Source organism: Diabrotica undecimpunctata, chromosome 1, assembly GCF_040954645.1.
Source record: "Diabrotica undecimpunctata isolate CICGRU chromosome 1, icDiaUnde3, whole genome shotgun sequence".
In the NCBI taxonomy this organism is placed as follows: domain Eukaryota; kingdom Metazoa; phylum Arthropoda; class Insecta; order Coleoptera; family Chrysomelidae; genus Diabrotica; species Diabrotica undecimpunctata.
The window spans coordinates 96855442-96875966 of record NC_092803.1 but is presented as its reverse complement, the minus strand read 5'-3'; the positions used below and the strand labels follow the sequence as shown (position 1 = coordinate 96875966).

The 20525-nt window shown below is 32.5% G+C and overlaps 2 protein-coding genes across 2 annotated transcripts in view; both read right to left on the bottom strand.

Annotated features, from left to right (window-relative positions):
• Positions 1–20525, bottom strand: part of LOC140451673 (4'-phosphopantetheine phosphatase) — a 245904-nt gene that overhangs the window by 201280 nt on the left and 24099 nt on the right. The gene's annotated exons all lie outside the window — the stretch shown is intronic.
• On the bottom strand, positions 16107–18760 carry LOC140451677 (uncharacterized). Its single transcript, XM_072545522.1, has 5 exons — positions 18599–18760; positions 18352–18538; positions 17229–17907; positions 16990–17173; positions 16107–16938 (listed from the first exon to the last, which is right to left on the bottom strand). The coding sequence occupies exons 2-5, from the start codon at positions 18377–18379 to the stop codon at positions 16762–16764; spliced, it is 1068 nt and encodes a 355-aa protein (XP_072401623.1). The 5' UTR covers positions 18380–18538; positions 18599–18760; the 3' UTR covers positions 16107–16761.

The window sequence follows — 20525 nt, the reverse complement described above, 5'->3', positions numbered from 1 at the left end:
TTTTGGCATTAAAGTCGCCACATATTACCGTAAAATGTTCTTGGTCTTCTGAAACAGCTGTGTACAAGTCATCATAGAACTGTTCTATTTCTTCGTCAGCGTGACTCGATGTTGGTGCATAGACTTGAATGATCTTTATGGAGTAACGGGTGTTTAGTTGTAATTTTGCAAGTATAACTCTTGTGGAAACTGCTTTTACTGATATGATATTCTCAGCTAGTTTTTTATTAATAAAGAGCCCAATACCTCCATTTCCATCGTTTTCTCCGACATGATAGAAAATGTGACCGGATTTTAAAGTGGTTAGGCTTTCTCCTTTTCTTCTGACCTCAGCGACTCCAACAATGTCCCAATTGATTTTATTAAGTTCAGATTCCATTTCTATGAATTTTTCTTCTGATAGCAGGGTTCTTGCATTGAAAGTTGCAATTGTTAGAAATATATATCTGTTAGATGGTTTTCTAAAATATGTCAGAATTTTGTCCCCCCCAGAATCCGTGGGACTGACTGATAGTCTATCAGCGTGAGATTCTGAATTTTTCTTTCTACTCACCTGGGGTAAATCCGTTTTTGTATTTGATTGTTTGATTTTATACCATCCCTAAAATCCAGGGATGCCACTTCCGCCATCCACGTCGCACCGAAGATCTTCTCCGCCGTGCCTACCGTTGTGGTCTTCACCTGTATCCCTAGGTAGGGGTCAGTGTTATACCCCACAGAACTTGGTCCCGATCTGGACTTGGAAATGTATTCACTCCGGCCTACTGAAATGATAGATACCAATCCCCGCGACATGGACGCGCCAGATTGGAGTTACCCACGTGAGCGACAGAGAAGGTGGCTCTGTGCTCCGCAAAGAACATAACCTATGTATAAAGAACACCTTTTTCAAACTACCTAAACGGAGATTATTTACATGGAAATCTCCAGCAAACACTCCCCGTAATATCGTCAGAAATCAAATTGACTACATAACGATCAGTGAGCGTTACAGAAATACAGTAAAGTATGTAAAAACTCTTCCTGGTGCCGATGTTCCATCTCATCACAATCTGTTGTTAGCAGAAATAAAATTAAAACTTAAACGGATAAAGCAACAACGATCCTATAACAAACTGTATATGGATTTTATTAGAAACAATAGCCAGATGATTGCAAACAATTTAGAGAGCAATTTTGATAATTATGAACAACAAGAATCCATCGAGGATCATTGGAACCAAATCAAAACGATTATAAGCAAGTCCAAACTTAAAAGAGAGCAGTCAAAAAAAGCAACGGTGGATGAACGATGAGATTTTGAATTTGATCGAAAAAAGACGCAATTTTAAGAACCAACACGTACAAATGTATAAAGTAATTAATAAACAGATAAGGACTAAAATAAAATCTGCAAAACAAACATACTTCGAAAACAAATGTTCAGAAATTGAAGAATTACAGAGAAAACATGATTAATTTAATATGTATAAAAAAATAAAACAACTGACAGGTCAGAACAAAAAACAGGCAAATAACAACGTTGATAGAAACGGAAAACTGACTATCACTAATTCGCATAAAATAGACAGATGGAAAGAGTATATTGAGGAACTGTTTAGTGATGAAAGGCCCGAGCTTAAAATTAACGAAGTAGTTACAGGACCTGACATAACTATGGACGAAATTGAACAAGCAATACGATTAGCAAAGACCCGAAAAGCGACGGGACCAGATGAAATACCGAGTGAAATAATAAAGTGCTTCCAAAGTTCAAGTAAAATATCTCTCCTTCATATGTTTAATAAAATTTATGAAACTGGCTATATACCAACGGATTGGCGGCTGTCGATTTTTGTGACGATACCTAAAAAAGCAAATGCAAAAAGATGTAGTGACTACCGAACCATCAGTTTGATGGTTCGGTTCAAATCTCAAAAATCCCTCTTTTATACCACTTAAAAGAACATAGTGAAGAATGACGGTACGCTGATCTATATCAGGTGTTGAATCAATAATTAGAGAGTAAAATTTCGCTTTCTGTAATTTGTTCACTCTTATGAGTTGCAGATATTTCAATACGATAGAAATAAATTCATCACATATTGTAGGGATAAATAATTTATTATACCAATCTTGCAGTTAGATTGAACTCAATAAATATTCCAAAGCACCTATTTAATTACCATTGTTTTCACACAAAATCATTTTTACCACGAAACGTTAAAGTGTAAGAAATAAATTTGATTGTCGCTACCATAGGTAAAAGTACTTCCCTTCAATATATTTTTTTCAAATATTTAAACACGTGCATAGTAAATAGGAATGGGAACAATATATCCTCCATACATTAAATATATCAATATCGCTCAACAGTATTAGTACAGCATATTGGCACGTATGTAATATGATCCAAAATATATTACATACTAAAAAATACTATGTCTAAGTAGCCATTGTCAAGATCAATAGCGCCGATATAGGTAGTTAAAATTTTGAACACTTATTTTAACTGTTTATTATCCATATAAACGACTTGTGACTGAAATTACAAACTTATTTACTCTGCATGAAGAGATTCTTTATTACCTACAGTTATTAGTACACAAATCTGATTCGAAATATCGTCGAATAGTAATAGTCTGTATATAAAACTTAAATTTTTCATAAAAAGTAAATGATAAGCCATTACTTAAGGGGTCAAAAAAAGGAGGCTTCACGAAGATTAAAGTACTAATGAGACCATTACAATCGGACGTACCCTGGAGAATGATTAACTAATTAATTGGCTAATTATTCAATCGCCCGTGCAATATGATTTTGTCAAATCGAACCTTTTAGGACAACCTATTCTAATTATGTTTATAAAAATTGAGGTCATATCTAGAGATAAAGAAACTTTACTTCACTAAAACTCATAGGTAAGACATGTGTCTAACACAAATGTGACGTATTTCTAGTGCAGATAAAACCATGTGATAAATAGAAAAGTGTTATCTTTGCCGGCAAAGAAGCAAAGAAAAACTCAAAGTGAGAGAGGAAAAAACCAGTCAGCTGAGAGAACTTTTCAACGATGTTGAGCTTGGATCCACCATCTACATCTCTCTCTCTCTCCAATAGCGCTACAGCCCAAATCGGGCCTTGGTCTCCTCCAAACTATGCCTCCAACCTTGTCGGTCTCGCGCCGATCTTCTCCAGGTTCTCACGTCTAGCAAATTTTGCGCATCCGCTGCCACTTCATCCTCCCATCTTCTCCGTGGCCTTCCTTTTGGTCTTGCGCCCTGCATTTTACTATCAAGGGCTCTTTTCGGCAATCTTTCTGTCTCCATTCTTACTACATGATCAGCCCAGGGAAGTCTCTGAAGTTTAACGAATTCTGAGATCGGTGTCTCTTTGAACAGTTGGTAGAGTTCATGGTTATACCTGGATCTTCATATTCCGTTTTCGTTAATAGGTCCAAATATCTTTCTTAGGACTTTTCTTTCGAAGACTTCCAGTTTTCTTTTTGTCTCTTCTGTCATCACCCATGTCTCGCATCCATAACATACTATTGGTCTGATAATAGTTTTGTAGACCCTGATTTTCGATCTCCAGTATGTGTTGTTGGAGCGAAACACATGATCGAGTGAAAAATAAGCTTTGTTTCCCTTTACTATTCTTCTTTGGATTTCTGGCTCTTCTGTTCCATCCGTGTTTAATGTAACTCCTAAATATATGAAACTTTCTACCGTTTCAATATAATTCTACTCTAATTCAACTGTGCGTCTGTTTCCCCTAGCTCTTGCCTGTGTTAACTTTTTTCTTTTCAATATTTATTTCTAGTCCGGTCTCTTTTGCCTTTGATTTTAATTGTGAATATATTTCTGCCGCCTCTTCTGTTCTGCAAGACATGATGCTGATATCATCGGCATAGGGCAATCTGTATTGATTTATTTGTTAGGAGATTACCTCTTTCAATAATCAGCTGTCTTATCACATATTCCAAGGTCAGGTTGAATAGTGTCGGTGCAAGCCCGTCTCCTTGCTTTAATCCTTGGGCTATCGTAAAATTTTCAGTGAGCTAATTTTGGACTCTGACAGTTGCTATTGGCGAATCCATTGTTGTTTTTACCAGTCGGATGTATTTTTGGGGGATATTAACCCTTATCAGGAAAAGGTGTGTCCATCGGACACACTTATAGATGTATATTTCAAAAATCTCAGTATATTATTACCTCAAAAATTAGGACTTTGTCGACTTTAAAATAAACTTATTGGAGACAACAACTTAATATTTTAAGCCAATCAAAATAAAATGTAAAAAAATAAAATTATTTTTACTGACGTAACCGGACAGTGTGTGTCCGTCGGACACAATTTGCTATTCGATGCGGTTACGCCACTGGTTATCAATATTTATCGACTGTCGGTCACGTGAAGTACTAAACAAGCTATGACTAGTTTGACTAGTAATTCATAAGTAAGTATAAATAAAACGTAGATTGAGACTAGTATACTTCATGATAAAATTTCAGCTCTTGAACAACACATCAGAAACAGTCAACCAGAAATGTGTGTTGCTAAAGAAAAAACTGAGTGGTGATCACAACCTTTTCCGACTGGACGAACACGAGTTCATAATTTAGTAAAAGAACCACTACACAACTTTCAACTTCCACATGGAACACGCATTGAAGACCCACTAGACACATTTCGCTTATATTTGACTGAAAATGTTGTGGATGACATTGTCCCTTACACCAATCCAGAGGCTCATCGTGTATTGCAAAATAAACCATGTAAGTTCTACGATAGAATTGAAATGTATGCTTTCCTGTTTACCGCCCGGCATCTGAAATCAAACTGTGCAAGTTATGAAACTTTGTGGAATTCAATTTATGGACCACAGATTTTTTGAGCCACCATGGGTATAAATCGGTTCAAAGAGCTTTTGTGTTTTATACGTTTCGACGACAAAACGACAAGATCCAAGACACGCAAAAAAGATAAACTAGCTGCTATACGGGATATATGGAATCAAGTACTAGGAAATTTGAAAAATCATTATTTGCCAGGACGAAATATAACAATCGACGAGCAGTTGATTGTGGGCATGTGACTCAGAAACTTTTTATCCTCTAAATGCGATTCCATATATCGGCAAAGAAGGTAATCAAGTAGCTACTTGTTTGGGTCGTAAAACCAACAGAAACGTAACATGTTTGCGGCCCGTTTGTCTATGAAGACATGATCAATTTGGTTAGCGGTTGTTCCTCCAGGCATAATCCATGTCGCTATGTGTAAATAGGTGACGATAAAAGAAAAGCTTTCTATAATCAGTTAGATGGTAGACTTAGAAATATTCCAAAGAAAATGACTCATAATAGAAGGTAACTTCAACGCTAATATAGGCTAATTAGACAGAGGAAATGAACATATAGATGGAGAATACGGCATTGGAACTAGAAATAACGCAGCAGATAATATACTGGAATTAGCAGTAGCACTAGGTATGGCCACTGTTAGTAAATGTTTTTGAAAGAGAGAAAGCCAACTTACCAACCAATAGAAATATTAGAAAATCAGTTTAAATTCACGCAAGTCAAATCAACAACGGATACAATTTTTATCATAAGGCAAGTAATGGAAAACTAATGTTAGAACAGATGAGGGTAAGACTGATAAATTTCATTTAAGAATAGTATTGCATCAGGGGTCAGTGCTAATCCGTTATCTCTTCTAATTAGTGTTGGAAAAATTAACGAAAACATGTCAAGGAGATATTCTATGGTGCCTTATGTATGCTAACGATGTGGTGTTAGTAAGAGATAAGGAGAGAGAATTCAATTAATGATTGAGACAATGAAGATGGGCGCTTGAGCAAAAAGGTACTAAGCAAGACAAAAACAGAGTATCTAAAGTGTGCATTTAAAAATTAACTTCAACTTCACTTTAAATCAGGTTGTAATGTTGACTGGTGAAATTATTGAAAAAAAAATCGTTTTAGGTAGGAATTTAGATTTGATGTTACAAAGCAATGGGGAAATAGATGGAGATATAGTAGACTCAAATAAGGATGGATAAAATGGAAAGAAGCAAGTGATGTCTTGTGTGATAGAAAGGTTCTTACGAAACTGAAAGGTAAATTCCATAAAACGGATATAAAACCGTAATTGGACAGTTAAAAAAATAAGAACAATGAATGCATTTGAACGAAATGACAATGCTTAGATGGATGGGTGGCTTAAAAAGAAAATATTAAATTAAAAATTAAAATATTAGCAGAAGTCTAGGCGCAGCACCTCATCTATGCAAAAATGAAGAAGCATAGGTTACGATAATTAGGGCATGTTGATCGTCGACACGAGAGTCATGCAATACATAGGATTCTGGTTTTCCAGGTCCCAGAAAGTAGTAGGAGAAAAAGACCGAAAAAGAGATGACGGGAAACGAATAGGAGAAATATGTGTATGAAAGAAATTCATCTTGATATGGCGAAAGATAGAAAGATATCTCTGTATATAAGGATAAGGCGTAAAGGGATAAAGGCAAAGAGAATGATGATGAAAAATCAGTAAATATGGCGATACTTGCATATATACATAATTTTTCAAAATAAATGAATCGCTTATTTTTATTAAATATTCACTACTCGATTTATTCAAAATATTATATAACAAATTGTTCATATTTGTTAAATCAGTAATGTTAAAACTGTTTGAGAAACAGCTAGTTAAGAACCACCTTAAGTTAATGAAACCAATAATAAAAGAAAAGAGCTGATTCCAAACCGATAATTTTTATTCAGAGATAAAAAATATCCTATGATTAATTGAATATACAGAATTATCGATATAGGTAACTAAGTGAGAAACTTGTTGAGAAACACGTTTTAGAAAAAAAAAATTGTGCTAGTCTTTTTTGACATAGCTTAGGCCTTTGCTAAAGTATAGCATGGGAGTTTAACCTGCAAATAGTATACCTACATGGTCATAGTTGGAAATGACACTGTCATACTCACAGTATTTGACAACAGCAAAGTAGTAGCAAAAAAATTATAACAGTTATTAAATAAAATTCATATGTACTTAAAATTGGAAACCTAAACTAAATGAGTCCAAATTAATGAACGTCAAGTTTATACATCTGAAAATCTAAAACATTAATTTTACAAAAAACGATGTCTAAATACCTTATGCATCTTTCACAAAATACATGGGAACTGTACTTGAGACTTCTATAGTATATGTTAAAAAAGGGAGGAACTCAGAAAAGTTATCAGAAAATGTATCCGCAACTCCTATAGACATTAACTTGGTACTGATATCTCTGCTCCCCGATTTTAGCAAGCAGTCACCAAACCATTAAAACTGCTACATTCATACTTCCTATTATCCAACGATTAGCAAGTCCAGAAATATATGCATTATTATGGTACTGATATTGCTGCTGCCCCTCATAAGTAAGTAGAATATGCAAGGAAGTTTTTGGCAATTTAATAGGGTTTTTGTGTGTTACAATATAATTTCTCCAAGAAAGTAAAGAACACCTATCCGCTATCCTGATTTATTCCATAGATTAAATATTAGAATAATGCTATTACCAGTAAAAAAACGGTATAATAGTAACGAGAAAACCAAATAAATGTTCATTAACAGACAAAAGAGACGATGTAAAATAGGGCATATAACGTAACAATAGACCCATATAATTTTAAAAAATTTGAGCGTTTTAGATATCGCAGATAACGTTGTCACATAAGAGACAAAAGGGAAAATTCAGGTAGCAAACTGATATATGTATAACCTCATAACACTTTTAAATCCAGAAGTGTAATACATACTACTGAAATCAGGATATATACATATATAAGACAATGTAAGTAAAACTCAGGTATTAATTACATCAGGATTGCTAGAAAGATTGCCATCAGTCAGAAGTGTTTTACGACCGGGAACTAATGCTAAGGTCAAACAGGTATATAAAAATTGCACCGTCGTACAAGAAACTAAATCTCAACGATAAAGTTATTGTTTTGCACTTCGTATTGATTTGTGATCTGATTCATAATAGAATTATATATTTCTCTAAGAATTCTTCTTTCTGCGATACTCAATCGGCTATTATTTTATATTTTCATTGTTCGTGTTTTACTTACATACGTAGAATATTATTTTTCTTACTGCGGGATGTATTTTTGGATTTAATTTTTTGCTTAAAACGTAGCAATTGCCAGCTTGTATTCTGTTGTTATTCTCTTTTGTAGTGTTTTTGTTAAAAGTGCTCTTAAATCCCAAATATTTAGACCGATGAAACATTTCAAAGTTAAACTGGTCTATTGAAATATTATGTCCTATTCTGTTTCTTATGATAGTCTTCTTATGATAGCCATATATTTTTTTATTATCGTTGATTTGGAGGACCCTTTTTTGCGATTTTTTCTATTGAATGTATTAATGTTTTTTTTTTTCACTAATAATTATACTCACTACTATGTTAAACTCATCGTCAAAAGTCCCTATAATATGAGGACCTTAATTATTAAACTGTGAGATTTTCTGTATTTGCTTTCCGGGCAATGCTCTCAAGCATTGCAAACTAGCTTAATGTTTTTCTTATTCCCAAGATTTTTAATTAAGTATATAATAGTGAATATTTGATCAACGGTTCATTGAATTTTTCTAATTTCACATTAATCTTTCCTAATTTCACATTTGTGGTTGCTGGATGTCAAAGAAGACACCATTTTCCATAGCGGGTGCTATGATTCCAATGGTGTAAAGTACAACCTACATATTTGTTGCCAAAATTACTTTGCTGCTGTCTCGAGTACCGTTTACTGGTATATGAATTTTGTTACGAATTTATGTTGTGTGCTGAACTCAATTAAATCTTTTACCGCGAATTGAAAAGCATGTTTTAACCTTTATTTGTAACATTTATCGTTATTTGTCTTATATGTATACAATCGTCCTAATATTTGCGTTATACATTGATATTTATGTAGCAATTAGCTGTAAAGTCATTAGTCTTTTCTGTCGTATCATATTTTCTTGATTTTATATTTGTAGACAAGCGGTTTAGTTTGTGTAATATAATATCCCCAATTCGTTTCATAATATTTAGTTTTCAAAACAGCTGTTCGCTAATTCGTTCACCTTTTTTAAAGCACTTTGGGTTATGACTATTGGATTTTACTTTTTAAATAGAGTTTGGAATGAAATCTTCCTGTTTGAAATCAATGTACATTTGAAAATAAGTCGACAGTTTTAATTAAAGTCTGACTTTACTTGCAGATTATTCCTTGTTAAATTAATTAGTTTATTAGGTAAGCCTAGTTCTTCCATGGTATTTCATAGTTTTATTCTTATGATTATATCAGTGTTTGTTTAAAATTTATAAATAACTAGTTTAATGTTTTTTTTGTATTCCCAACATTTCTCATTTACTGCCTAAAAGTGAATAATTGATCAACGATTTATTAAGTTTTTCTAATTCCACACTAATATCCACCTATTTTATAGTTCACCTATTTACTCAATCGTTCTAGATGTATTAGAAAAAATACTGTATATCCTAATAATTAATAGATATATAGCTTATATCGCTATAGTTTATGCAGTACATTTTATTACATATTCCTTTTGTGTATCGGTATGCTTTTCAGCAAGTTGGTACTTGCTCTTACTTCTAAATTGACGGATCAGCCGTTTAACTGCCTGTACTGAACTTTCTTCTTCATTTTGCAAATATATATAAAAATTAATAAAAACCACTCTGACATACCGCTGATTGAAATGTTGGATACCCTGGCCTATACTATTCAATCAACGAAAATACTAAGATCACACGGGGAGAATATTATGGGTTATTTCTGGTTTCGTCATAATTTACACTGAAATTATTAACAAGAGAGTGCTCTCACTTCCACATGTTGAAATTGATATATAGTACCAACAGATGTTAGTCATATTATACCATCAGTACTAATAAAATAGAAACTATCAAATTAATGTCAATTTCATTTAATCAAACGTACTAACCTTAGACATGGTCATTTAAGGAAACACACCTCAAAAATGTTGACAATAAATTAAAACTATCTTAAGCGTTATAAAAGTACCAGAGCAGCAAAGCTCACAGCATGAGAATATTGCCTCGTACTTTTATATAGCAATTTGTTCTCACAATTTTATAGTTTTTCGAAAAATAAACTCCGATTCGAAGATTAAAACGTCAAACAAAATGTAAAAACCTATTCATATTTTGAGATATAAAATCTTCAATTTAGATATTGAACATTCTTAATAAATGTATAATCTAATATTTAAGCCTGTTTAAGTTTTACAGACTTGGAAAACACTGAACAGACAAATATTTATTCTTTAATGTACTAGGTTCTAAAAAAAGTGTACTCAAAACGAATAAACATTATCTACCAAGTGTTTTATTCCAGTTTCATATGAAAGCACCAGATATTAGATATTATAAATTTCATAGGTACAAATTTGAGATAAAAACCAAATGATAGAGCATATAATGAAATATAAATATCTTAGAATAGCTGTATCGAGCGAGGATAAGGTTATTGATGAGAAAAAAAAGACCTATCGCTGAGGAAGTGAGAAAGTAATTGGCAAACGCAAAGAGCACTTTAATTATATTAAATGAAATATGCATTACAATCTATTATGATACACATATATTCGTACCGCAGAAACAAGACAATAAACACGTTAAGAGAATCTTAATAATAACCAAAATTTAACTTTTAATACACAGAAGAAATAATGATATACAGAAGATATATAAATTAAAAAACTTTATCCACTTATTGTACGCAAGAGAGATACCTCTAGAAAAACTCAAAACGATCGAAAATATATACCAAAACAACACAATAAAAGTAAAAGTAGACGAAGAACTAACCGACCCTATTGAAACTGACAGTGGGATAAGGCAGGGATATTCCCTGAGTCCTTTATTGTTCAACCTGATTATGGATGAAATAATAAAAAAGTAAGAACTTAAAAAGGATACCAAATGGAAGAAACACAAATTAAAATAATCTGAAATACTACTCTTTCAAAGTGAAGATGATTTACAACGTATCCTGCACCAACTTCATATAAAATTTAACATGTTAATTTCCCCAAAAGAGACAAAATGCATGGTTACAACAGCAAATTTACTAAGATGTTAATTGGAGCTGGAAGGTCAGATAATAGAACACGTGATGGAATTTAAATATCTAGGCATCACATTATCTAGCTACGGAAAGCTCGAAACTGAAGTGGAAGATCCAGTGAATAGAGCAAACAGAGCCCCAGGCTGCCTAAATGAAACAATACGAAGAAATAAAAATATCGGGAAAGAAACGAAAGGCAGAATTTACAAAACAGTCATCAGACCAATAATGACATACGCGGCAGAAACAAGACCTGACACAGAGAGGACAAAAAGGGTGTTAGAAACAGCAGAGATGAAAACACTTAGAAAAATTGATGGTAAGACACTATGGGAGACTGCTAGAGAGCTAGAAGTACAGATATACGACGTAGATGCAAGGTAAAGAACATCAAGAACTGGTTAAGAAATAGAAGAGTAGAATGGAATAATCATATAGCCGAATGACAACAAATAGAGTAGTAAAGACGGCAAGAGACGGTTAACCCATAGGAAAATGATCAGTAGGAAGACCACGAAAACGATGGAACGGCAACTTACTGGAGGCACATTGAAAAACAGACAGAGTCATGTCTATATAAAAAGAAGAAGAAGAAGATAAACAGGATAATCATTAAAATAGCTGCAAGAAAGATAAAATAAATCAATCATATTAATGTAGAATAGCAGAGGACAGAGTGTTTAGAGAAAATAATGAATCAGTCATATTAATATAGAATAGCAGAGGACAGAGGATTTGTCATAGCTTTGGACAAGTGCCCAATTGAAAAAATAACACAGGTCGTTAAAAAAGACGGAACTCTAGAAAGAAAATAGAATAGATTTAAAAAAAAAATAAAAGCATAAACATGTCTTTTCCTACTTTTTTAATATTGAAAATACGTAAATAGAACATTGAATTAAAATGTTACCTTTGATATCTATGATAAACCTATGACCTAAACAGTGGCGCCGATGTATGTAGTTGAAATTGTTTACACTTATTTTAACTGTTTATTTTTTTATTATCTATAGATGAGTTGCGACCGATATCACAAACTTATTTATTTTCCACAAAGAGGCCCTTTAATACCTAAAATTATTACTATACAAATCTGATTCGAAATATCGTCAAAAAGTAATACACGGCATGTAAAATTTAAATTTTTAATAAAAAGTAAAAGATTAGGCATTACTTCTGTGGTTCAAAGAACGAGCCTTTACGAAGATTGAAGTACTAATAAGGCCACCGCAATCGGGCATACCCCGGGTAATTATTAATTAATTAATCGGCTAATTCTTCAGTCACCTCTTTAATATGATTTAATCAAATTGGTCCTTTTTAGGACCAACTATTCTAATAATATATGTCTATAACTGTTAAGGGTATTTCTAAAGATCAAGAAACTTTAATTTACTTAAACTTATCAGACATATGAGCTAAACACGAATCTGATTTATTTCTAGTGCAGGAAACACATATAGGGCCTAACCTAGGGTATTTTGTATACAGCTGATCGTTAAAACCACATTATAGATATAGATATGCTATTTCTGTCGAAAAAGAAGCAAAGAATAACTCTAAGAAGAGAGTTATTCTTATATTGTAGAGTAAGAAAGGACAAAACCAGTCAGCTGAGAGAACCTTTTAACAATGTTGAGCTTGAATCCACCATCTACATATTTAATGAAAAATAATACAACTAAAGTCCTTCTCAGAGCCTTCTTTCAGCGCGTCATTAATTGTGACGTCATATACTGTATTGGATGTGTCGAGAATTATTTCATGTAATTATTGAGAATTGTGACAGATGCCAGAACCGTACTTACTTTTATTGCAAGGTGGATTAAATAATAGTAAACAATATTGTTTATTAAATGCATAAATATGGAAACATTTAAAAACGACAACACAACGATCCATTTATTGTTTATTTTATAATAGTATATAATTCAAGTGTAGTTAGTTCGTTTTCTAGTTATACAATTAAATATTTGCCGCCATTTTTTTTTATAAAAGCACACAAATACTGTTTTCAAAGATGTTTATTACGTAACTTATAAATTAATTACATAAATAGGGTATAATTCTAAACATAAAAACAATTTATTTACTGATGCCTAATAATAATACTTTATTGAAGACATTGAAAAGTAGAATTTGGATATCAATGAAATATTAAAACCTTTCCTGTATATTTTTTCGATAATTATTTCATGACAAAAAACTAATGATATATCTGAATCAAAAAAAATCATAAAGGCGACAGGAATTGTAAGAGAAAATCGTGTACAAAAAAGTCCAGTAATGGAGTCTAAAATTGTTTGCTTCCTACAATTCTGGAATGGGTTAATTACTATTTAAATGGGAATAAGCCACAATTAAAGGTTAAAATACGTTTATTGACGTTTTAATTTCCACTTCGGAAATCCTTTTTTTTTCCGAAGTGGAAATTGAAACATCAATAAACGTATTTTAACCTTTAATTATGGCTTATTCCCATTTAAATAGTAATTAATTTAAAATGCCACAAGAAAATAGCTTCACAACAATATCTGGAATGGGTGTAGTAGATGCGCATGATCAGTGCATATCGTTATATCGAATAAGTTTAAAAGGTAAAAAGTCATGGTGGGTTTTATTTACGTACTTTCCTGACATGACCAGTGCCAATGCCTGGAAACCTCATCAAATTTATACTGAAAATGTGATGTAAATAGTGAGAATTCCGTCGTCATATAGACTATAGTTATTTGGGAGATGGTATCATTTCAAGAACACCAAGAAATAGAAAAGCTGGTTCCAGAATTGAAGTCATCAAAGGCTTTCATTTTCCAGGAAAACTGGATGTTTTGAAAAATACCATACAAATACCTAAACCCATTTGAGAACGCCCTTGTATTTCAAATTGAAAAAAAAATTTTTTTGAATATATATGTAATAGATGTCACCCAACATTTAATTTAATTTATTTAATATACGGGACAAACCCATTAAATGTTACAATTTACAATATATAAAATAGTGGTTTAAGTACACTTATATATTATATGTAATTAAATCTTAAAACCTATATGTTTCTAAGATCCAGCACTATAAAGACGGGAAAATAAAACTTCATATGTTGTGTACCTATGGGTGTCTAAATAAGGATATCTGTCAATTTGGAGAATGAAACAACAACGTATGCTGCTATTTCATATATTTGAAGATGTATCGTTGCCTTTCGTGCAACAACATCAGTTCGTCAATATGCTCAATTAGATACCCATAGGTACACAACATACAAAGTTACATAGTTAAAACGGTTAGAACCTTACAACATATGTATGTACATATAATATATATATATATATATATATATATATATATATATATATATATATATATATATATATATATATTAAACTTAGAGCTAAGATTAATATTATTATAAAAATTAATATTAAACTCACCAGTCTTCCGGGTTGAACCGCGTCGATATCCATTTTGCCGAGCTTTCGACATCCTCTCTGATGTCTTCTTCAGGGCTTCCGAGGTCTCAGTCTCCCAAGCCCCCAGACACTACTACACTCACTAGTCACTTCTAGTTCACTCACTAGTTCACTACTACGACTGGGACCAGGGGACGGTTCATTTATACCGTCGATGGTGACGTGGCCTAGGTGGGGGTTAGGGTTGGGATTGGCGCGAGAGTTGGCGCGAACATTTCCGACAGTGGGATTTTGATTCGAAGATGGAGGGGGCGATATTTTGTTTATGAGAGGTCTCCATGTAGAAGGTAACCGTATGGCGTCATCTCTTTTATTAAGGCAATTTGGTCTGTTTTCTATTTCTATGGCTTCTCGGATAATTCTTGGTTTATAAAATCGGATGGGGGCTATGGTTCTGGAGTTTTCGAAATCAATTTTGTGACCTGTATGAAGATGGTGTTGACCGAGAGCTGAAATTGAATCGGAATTGCGAACAGAAATAGAATGTTCATAAATTCTATTTTGAATTCTACGATTTGTTTGGCCTATATAGGATCGGGGACAGTCTGCACAAGGAATTTCATAAACTCCGTGCTGTTCATTTGGAATATTGTCTTTGATTGATCGGACAAGAGATCGGACATCTCACCGATCAATCAAAGACAATATTCCAAATGAACAGCACGGAGTTTATGAAATTCCTTGTGCAGACTGTCCCCGATCCTATATAGGCCAAACAAATCGTAGAATTCAAAATAGAATTTATGAACATTCCATTTCTGTTCGCAATTCCGATTCAATTTCAGCTCTCGGTCAACACCATCTTCATACAGGTCACAAAATTGATTACGAAAACTCCAGAACCATAGCCCCCATCCGCTTTTATAAACCAAGAATTATCCGAGAAGCCATAGAAATAGAAAAAAGACCAAATTGCCTTAATAAAAGAGATGACGCCATACGGTTACCTTCTACATGGAGACCTCTCATAAACAAAATATCACCCCCACCATCTTCGAATCAAAATCCCACTGTCGGAAATGTTCGCGCCAACTCTAAATGAACCGTCCCCTGGTCCCAGTCGTAGTAGTGAACTAGAAGTGACTAGTGAGTGTAGTAGTGTCTGGGGGCTCGGGAGACTGAGACCTCGGAAGCCCTGAAGAAGACATCAGAGAGGATGTCGAAAGCTCGGCAAAATGGATATCGACGCGGTTCAACCCGGAAGACTGGTGAGTTTAATATTAATTTTTATAATAATATTAATCTTAGCTCTAAGTTTAATTGTACTAATCGCGGAAATCTTTCCGAACATATATATATATATATATATATATATATATATATATATATATAGATAAATATATATATATATATATATATATATATATATATATATATATATATATAGATATATATATATATATATATATATATATATATATATATATATATATATATATATATATATATATATATATATATATATATATATATATATATATATATATATACCATGGTGCCTATAACGTACCAGTAACTTTCTACAAATATTTATATATTCATTGAGAGACATATTAAATACATCTACATTCTACATTCAGGTTGTTTAACAAAGATAAGTATCTATTCAGTGGGCCATTGGCCCATGGGTTTTTCTATAAAATGGGACATTAAAAGTACATAGATAATGCAAATCATGGTAATATGATACTCTAAGAATACTCTGACTCACAAGAGAGGGACAATCAATTCTACCATTTGTCAATTTAAAAATCAAAGTTAAACCAAACATCACAATTTTGGTGTTTTCCATTTTTTCCACTCTAGTTTCTTTTTAGATGTTAATGGGTTAAAGTAAGTAAGAACTAACAACCTAATATCTAAAAACCATAAAAACACAATAGACTACAATTATTAATTGATAATAGAATTATTAATGAAATATGTGGGAATCAACCTAAAGATCTAAGACTATAACATAAGGAAAAGAATAACTAAATAGCTACAAATGCACACTTCTAAATAACTACAAGATACTATGATTATAAGGAACTAAATAACACTAAATATTACACGAGAAAATTAGAAAATATAAATAAATAAATACAAGAAAAATAGAGACCGATAATCTTACAAATTAAAAAAACAAAACCGAGCTTGGTGTCATTTTATTTCTGGCACTTCCACAAAATCATCATCTGAAGATACACAATCCCATTCATTTAAATCAATGACTATAGGAGATATGTGGTTTGTGTCCATTATTTTTGCTGTCTCCCAATATTCATTAATGAGGCTTTCTGCATGCCTAACATACTTCCTCCATTTTTCTGGTGTGACCTTAAATTATAGCAAAGTTAGTATCTAAGAATAAAAAAAAAATTAATTTACCTGTTGTAAAGATTTTTTCCACACATTTAATACTGTGGCTTCGTTTGTAACGCCAGCAGAAGTTATATTGGCATCATAATACCTTTTGCAGTCAGACCAAACATTCTCTATTGGATTGAATTGACAATGATATGGAGGCAGTCTCAAGACACGATGGCCATATTGAAGGGCCAGTCTATCCAATCTGTAAAACAAAATATATATAAAATGCCACTTACTATATAAATTCTAATACACACTTAAATACTTTATCTGGTAGATGCTTCTTTACAATATCCATCAACTCAAACTTCATCATAGTCATTGAACAATTAATATGCCGGTTTTTTAACCATTCTAATAAAGAATGTTTTGCCCAACTAGCATTTGGTATTTTTTCCAATAAAGTTGAATGGTATGATGCATTATCCATTATAATTAATGATGGTTCTTCTAAATTTGGTAAAAGCTGATGCTCAAACCATTTTTCAAAATTCTCAGAATTCATTGAATCATGGTAGTCACCAGATTTACTTCCACTTTTGAAAATCAATTCACAGTTATCAATGAACCCATTTTCAGAACCTGCATTAAGAATAATGTATCGTACACCTTCTCCATTCTTCTTTCTGACTGCATTAACACTGCCATCTTGCCAGCTCTTGCGGAATCCTCCTTTACTGAATATCCAGGTCTCATCCAAGAAAACTGGTTTTAAAGGGTATAAACTGCTTTCATTGTCCTTATAGGCTTTCAAAAACTGAAGTCTTTTTAAAGTCACATGTGGTTGTTCCATTAAATATTTTCTGTTAGCAACACTACAATTTACCCATCTGAATTTTAATTCTTTTAAAGCTCTGCTAAGTGCAGCAATAGAAATATTAATCTCATCCACTTCCTCTAGTTTTTGCTTCAGGGTATAGAGAGTCACATGCTCACCTAAAACGATCAAAGTTTAAAGACACCATAGTGACTCTTCTAGGAAAAATATTAAGAATGTATAGTAACATGTTAGTTTTGATATTAGGAATTTGTCTATTGAATTGCTATATGCAACAGTACTCCTTTCATAAATCGTAATAACCATATTTGAATAATCCAAAGTATAAGAGTTATAAAAATATATCTATATATTTTACCAAACTGCACAAGGTAAATGCATAAACTTCAGCTAAAAGGCAAAGAGGACTCTTAAATCTTTATTACAATACTTGGTACTTAATTCAGTAGTATTCTTTTTATATTCACTTTTCATTTCTATATGTAACTAGTTGTCAGTAACAATTTATTAAATGAAATGTCTATGAAAATTAGTTACTCCTGCCTTTCTATTAGAAATATGGTAAAATATTTTAACTATACTGTTGTAATGCTCTTTCTTACCTTTACTAAACATTCTGTATACACACATCCTGATGGCATGTTCCTATTTATTTATTAATAATGTCGGTTTACGACTCGTGGCTACTGATTGGCTCATTGTGATTGAATAATCAGAATCTTTTTGGACACCTTCATTTACCAATCGTCTTATTGTTGGCAAAGAAATTCCTAACGCCTCAGCAACACGCTGAAATAAACAGTAGGTAAAAATAAAACAATTTTATTTTCAGTGTAATTTTAAACTTACTTCACGAACAGCAGAAATTGGTAATAAAGTTTGTCCAGCTTCTTTTTCTAATTCAAAATATTTAAGTAATTTAAGTATCAGAACTTGTTCCTTTTCCGTAAATCTTGGCATTTTAAAAATATTTTAATGAAAACCAAAACAAAATAAAAAATATAGGTTAACACAAATAATGCATAACAACGCTATGAAATAAGTCAAATACTGACCTGACTGAACCGACAAGAATCACTTCACTCTTCACACTTCGAAAGGATGGCCAACATAAATGAAGTTTTACGTCAAATGTTCGTGACTCGTGTAACTGATTGGCTAGAGAAGACGCGCATTTCAAATATCAACGAATCAAGCGTAGGTTAAGAATAGACCGGTTATGCATGCAACGCTGTAATATTTTCGTGTTTTAATCACGGAACTGCCGCTTTTTTCATCACATCCAACTTAATGCGTTAGAAAGAAATCGAAAAACTGTGACGCACTGAAAGAAGGCTCTGAGAAGAAGTATACCGACATTGAGGATCTGAGCACAAAGCTTATTACGAAATCTGGACCAAAAACACTACAATGGCTGATCCGGATGATGAACAACTGTATTCAAATTATGGAGATACCCAAAGTCTAGAGACAAGCCAAAGTTGTTAACTTGCTTAAACCTGGCAAAAACTCCAACGACTACAAAAACTATCGGCCAATATCTTTATTTTGTCAGCTATTCAAAATACTTTTGCACAAGATCGTTAATATGATATCACCGATATTAGAAGAAAAACTTAAATTAAAAGGCAAAAGTGGCTATAGATAGGGAAGATTATGTACATCACAAATACTAAATCAAAGACCAGTACGAAAAATATCGGGTATCAGGGGTGGTATTTTTCACTCTAAATGCCGCTTACGACACCTTAAATTACAGAATATTTCTCCAAAAACTATATGATATCCCCTTACATAACAAACTCACTTATATTGTCTCCGTATACCTACACAAGAGAAAAATTTTTGTATCACATAATGGTTAGAATAGCAGTTGAAGAACAGTCTCGCTTGGGGTAGCATAAAGGCACCTACACTGTATAACATATTTATTTTGAGATAACCTTCTATCGAGATATCATATTTAGTACACAAATAAGAGCAGAACTAAAATAATAAAAAAGCTTTATACAAGATATTGCAGAAGATTGGATAAAATAAAAGTAGTTTTTATTAATCGGATGCTTACATAAAACGTACAAAGACATACTCACGTAAACAAAATATATTATGAAATTTCTGTAATTAAAAAAAACATCGAGTTCAGCATTGAACTAATAAAATTATATTAAATAAAAAAACAACATTATGTTTAAAAATGCAGAAAAAATAAAATTTTCTATGCAAGCGAACATTCCATTTAATAATAAGCCCAAATCCTTTTGTATCTATATACCTGTTTTTTAAAGAACCAGTTACCTTTTAGTACGTAGTTATACCAGGTAATACGATATCCTCTGTTACACAGTGTAATGCGTATGACATTACACTGTCTGCAAACAGTAGATAAAAATAAGAAGCCCATATTCACGGTATATGTTGAAAATATACGGTATAATCGCACAGTTGCCAAACTCTCAGAGCTTACTTAAACCGATAAACGTATGGTTGAAATATACAATGAAGAAGATCTGAACGACCCCTATAATATATACACGTGAACTAAACGATATACATTTATGATACAGGGGTATTTACGGGCTCCAAAAAAATTTTACAAATTATTAAACTCTACATGTTGATGAATCGACAGAACCAATATTATGGAATGGTCAAGTGAGCTCCGTATATCGGTATCCACTTGACCACGGAGCTCAATTGAACCTGCATTTTAACATGGGCGGAGTCCACTTTATGCCGTAGATATATATATATATATATATATATATATATATAT

What these genes read in the sequence shown, in the direction of transcription:
- LOC140451677 (XM_072545522.1), bottom strand. Translation starts at nt 18,379, where the DNA reads ATGTGTGTATACAGAATGTTTAGTAAAG. An exon ending in ATACAGAATGTTTAGTAAAG is followed by an intron (nt 17,908 to 18,351) that starts GTAAGAAAGAGC and finishes TGATCGTTTTAG; the next exon opens with GTGAGCATGTGACTCTCTAT. An exon ending in CTACCAGATAAAGTATTTAA is followed by an intron (nt 17,174 to 17,228) that starts GTGTGTATTAGA and finishes TTTGTTTTACAG; the next exon opens with ATTGGATAGACTGGCCCTTC.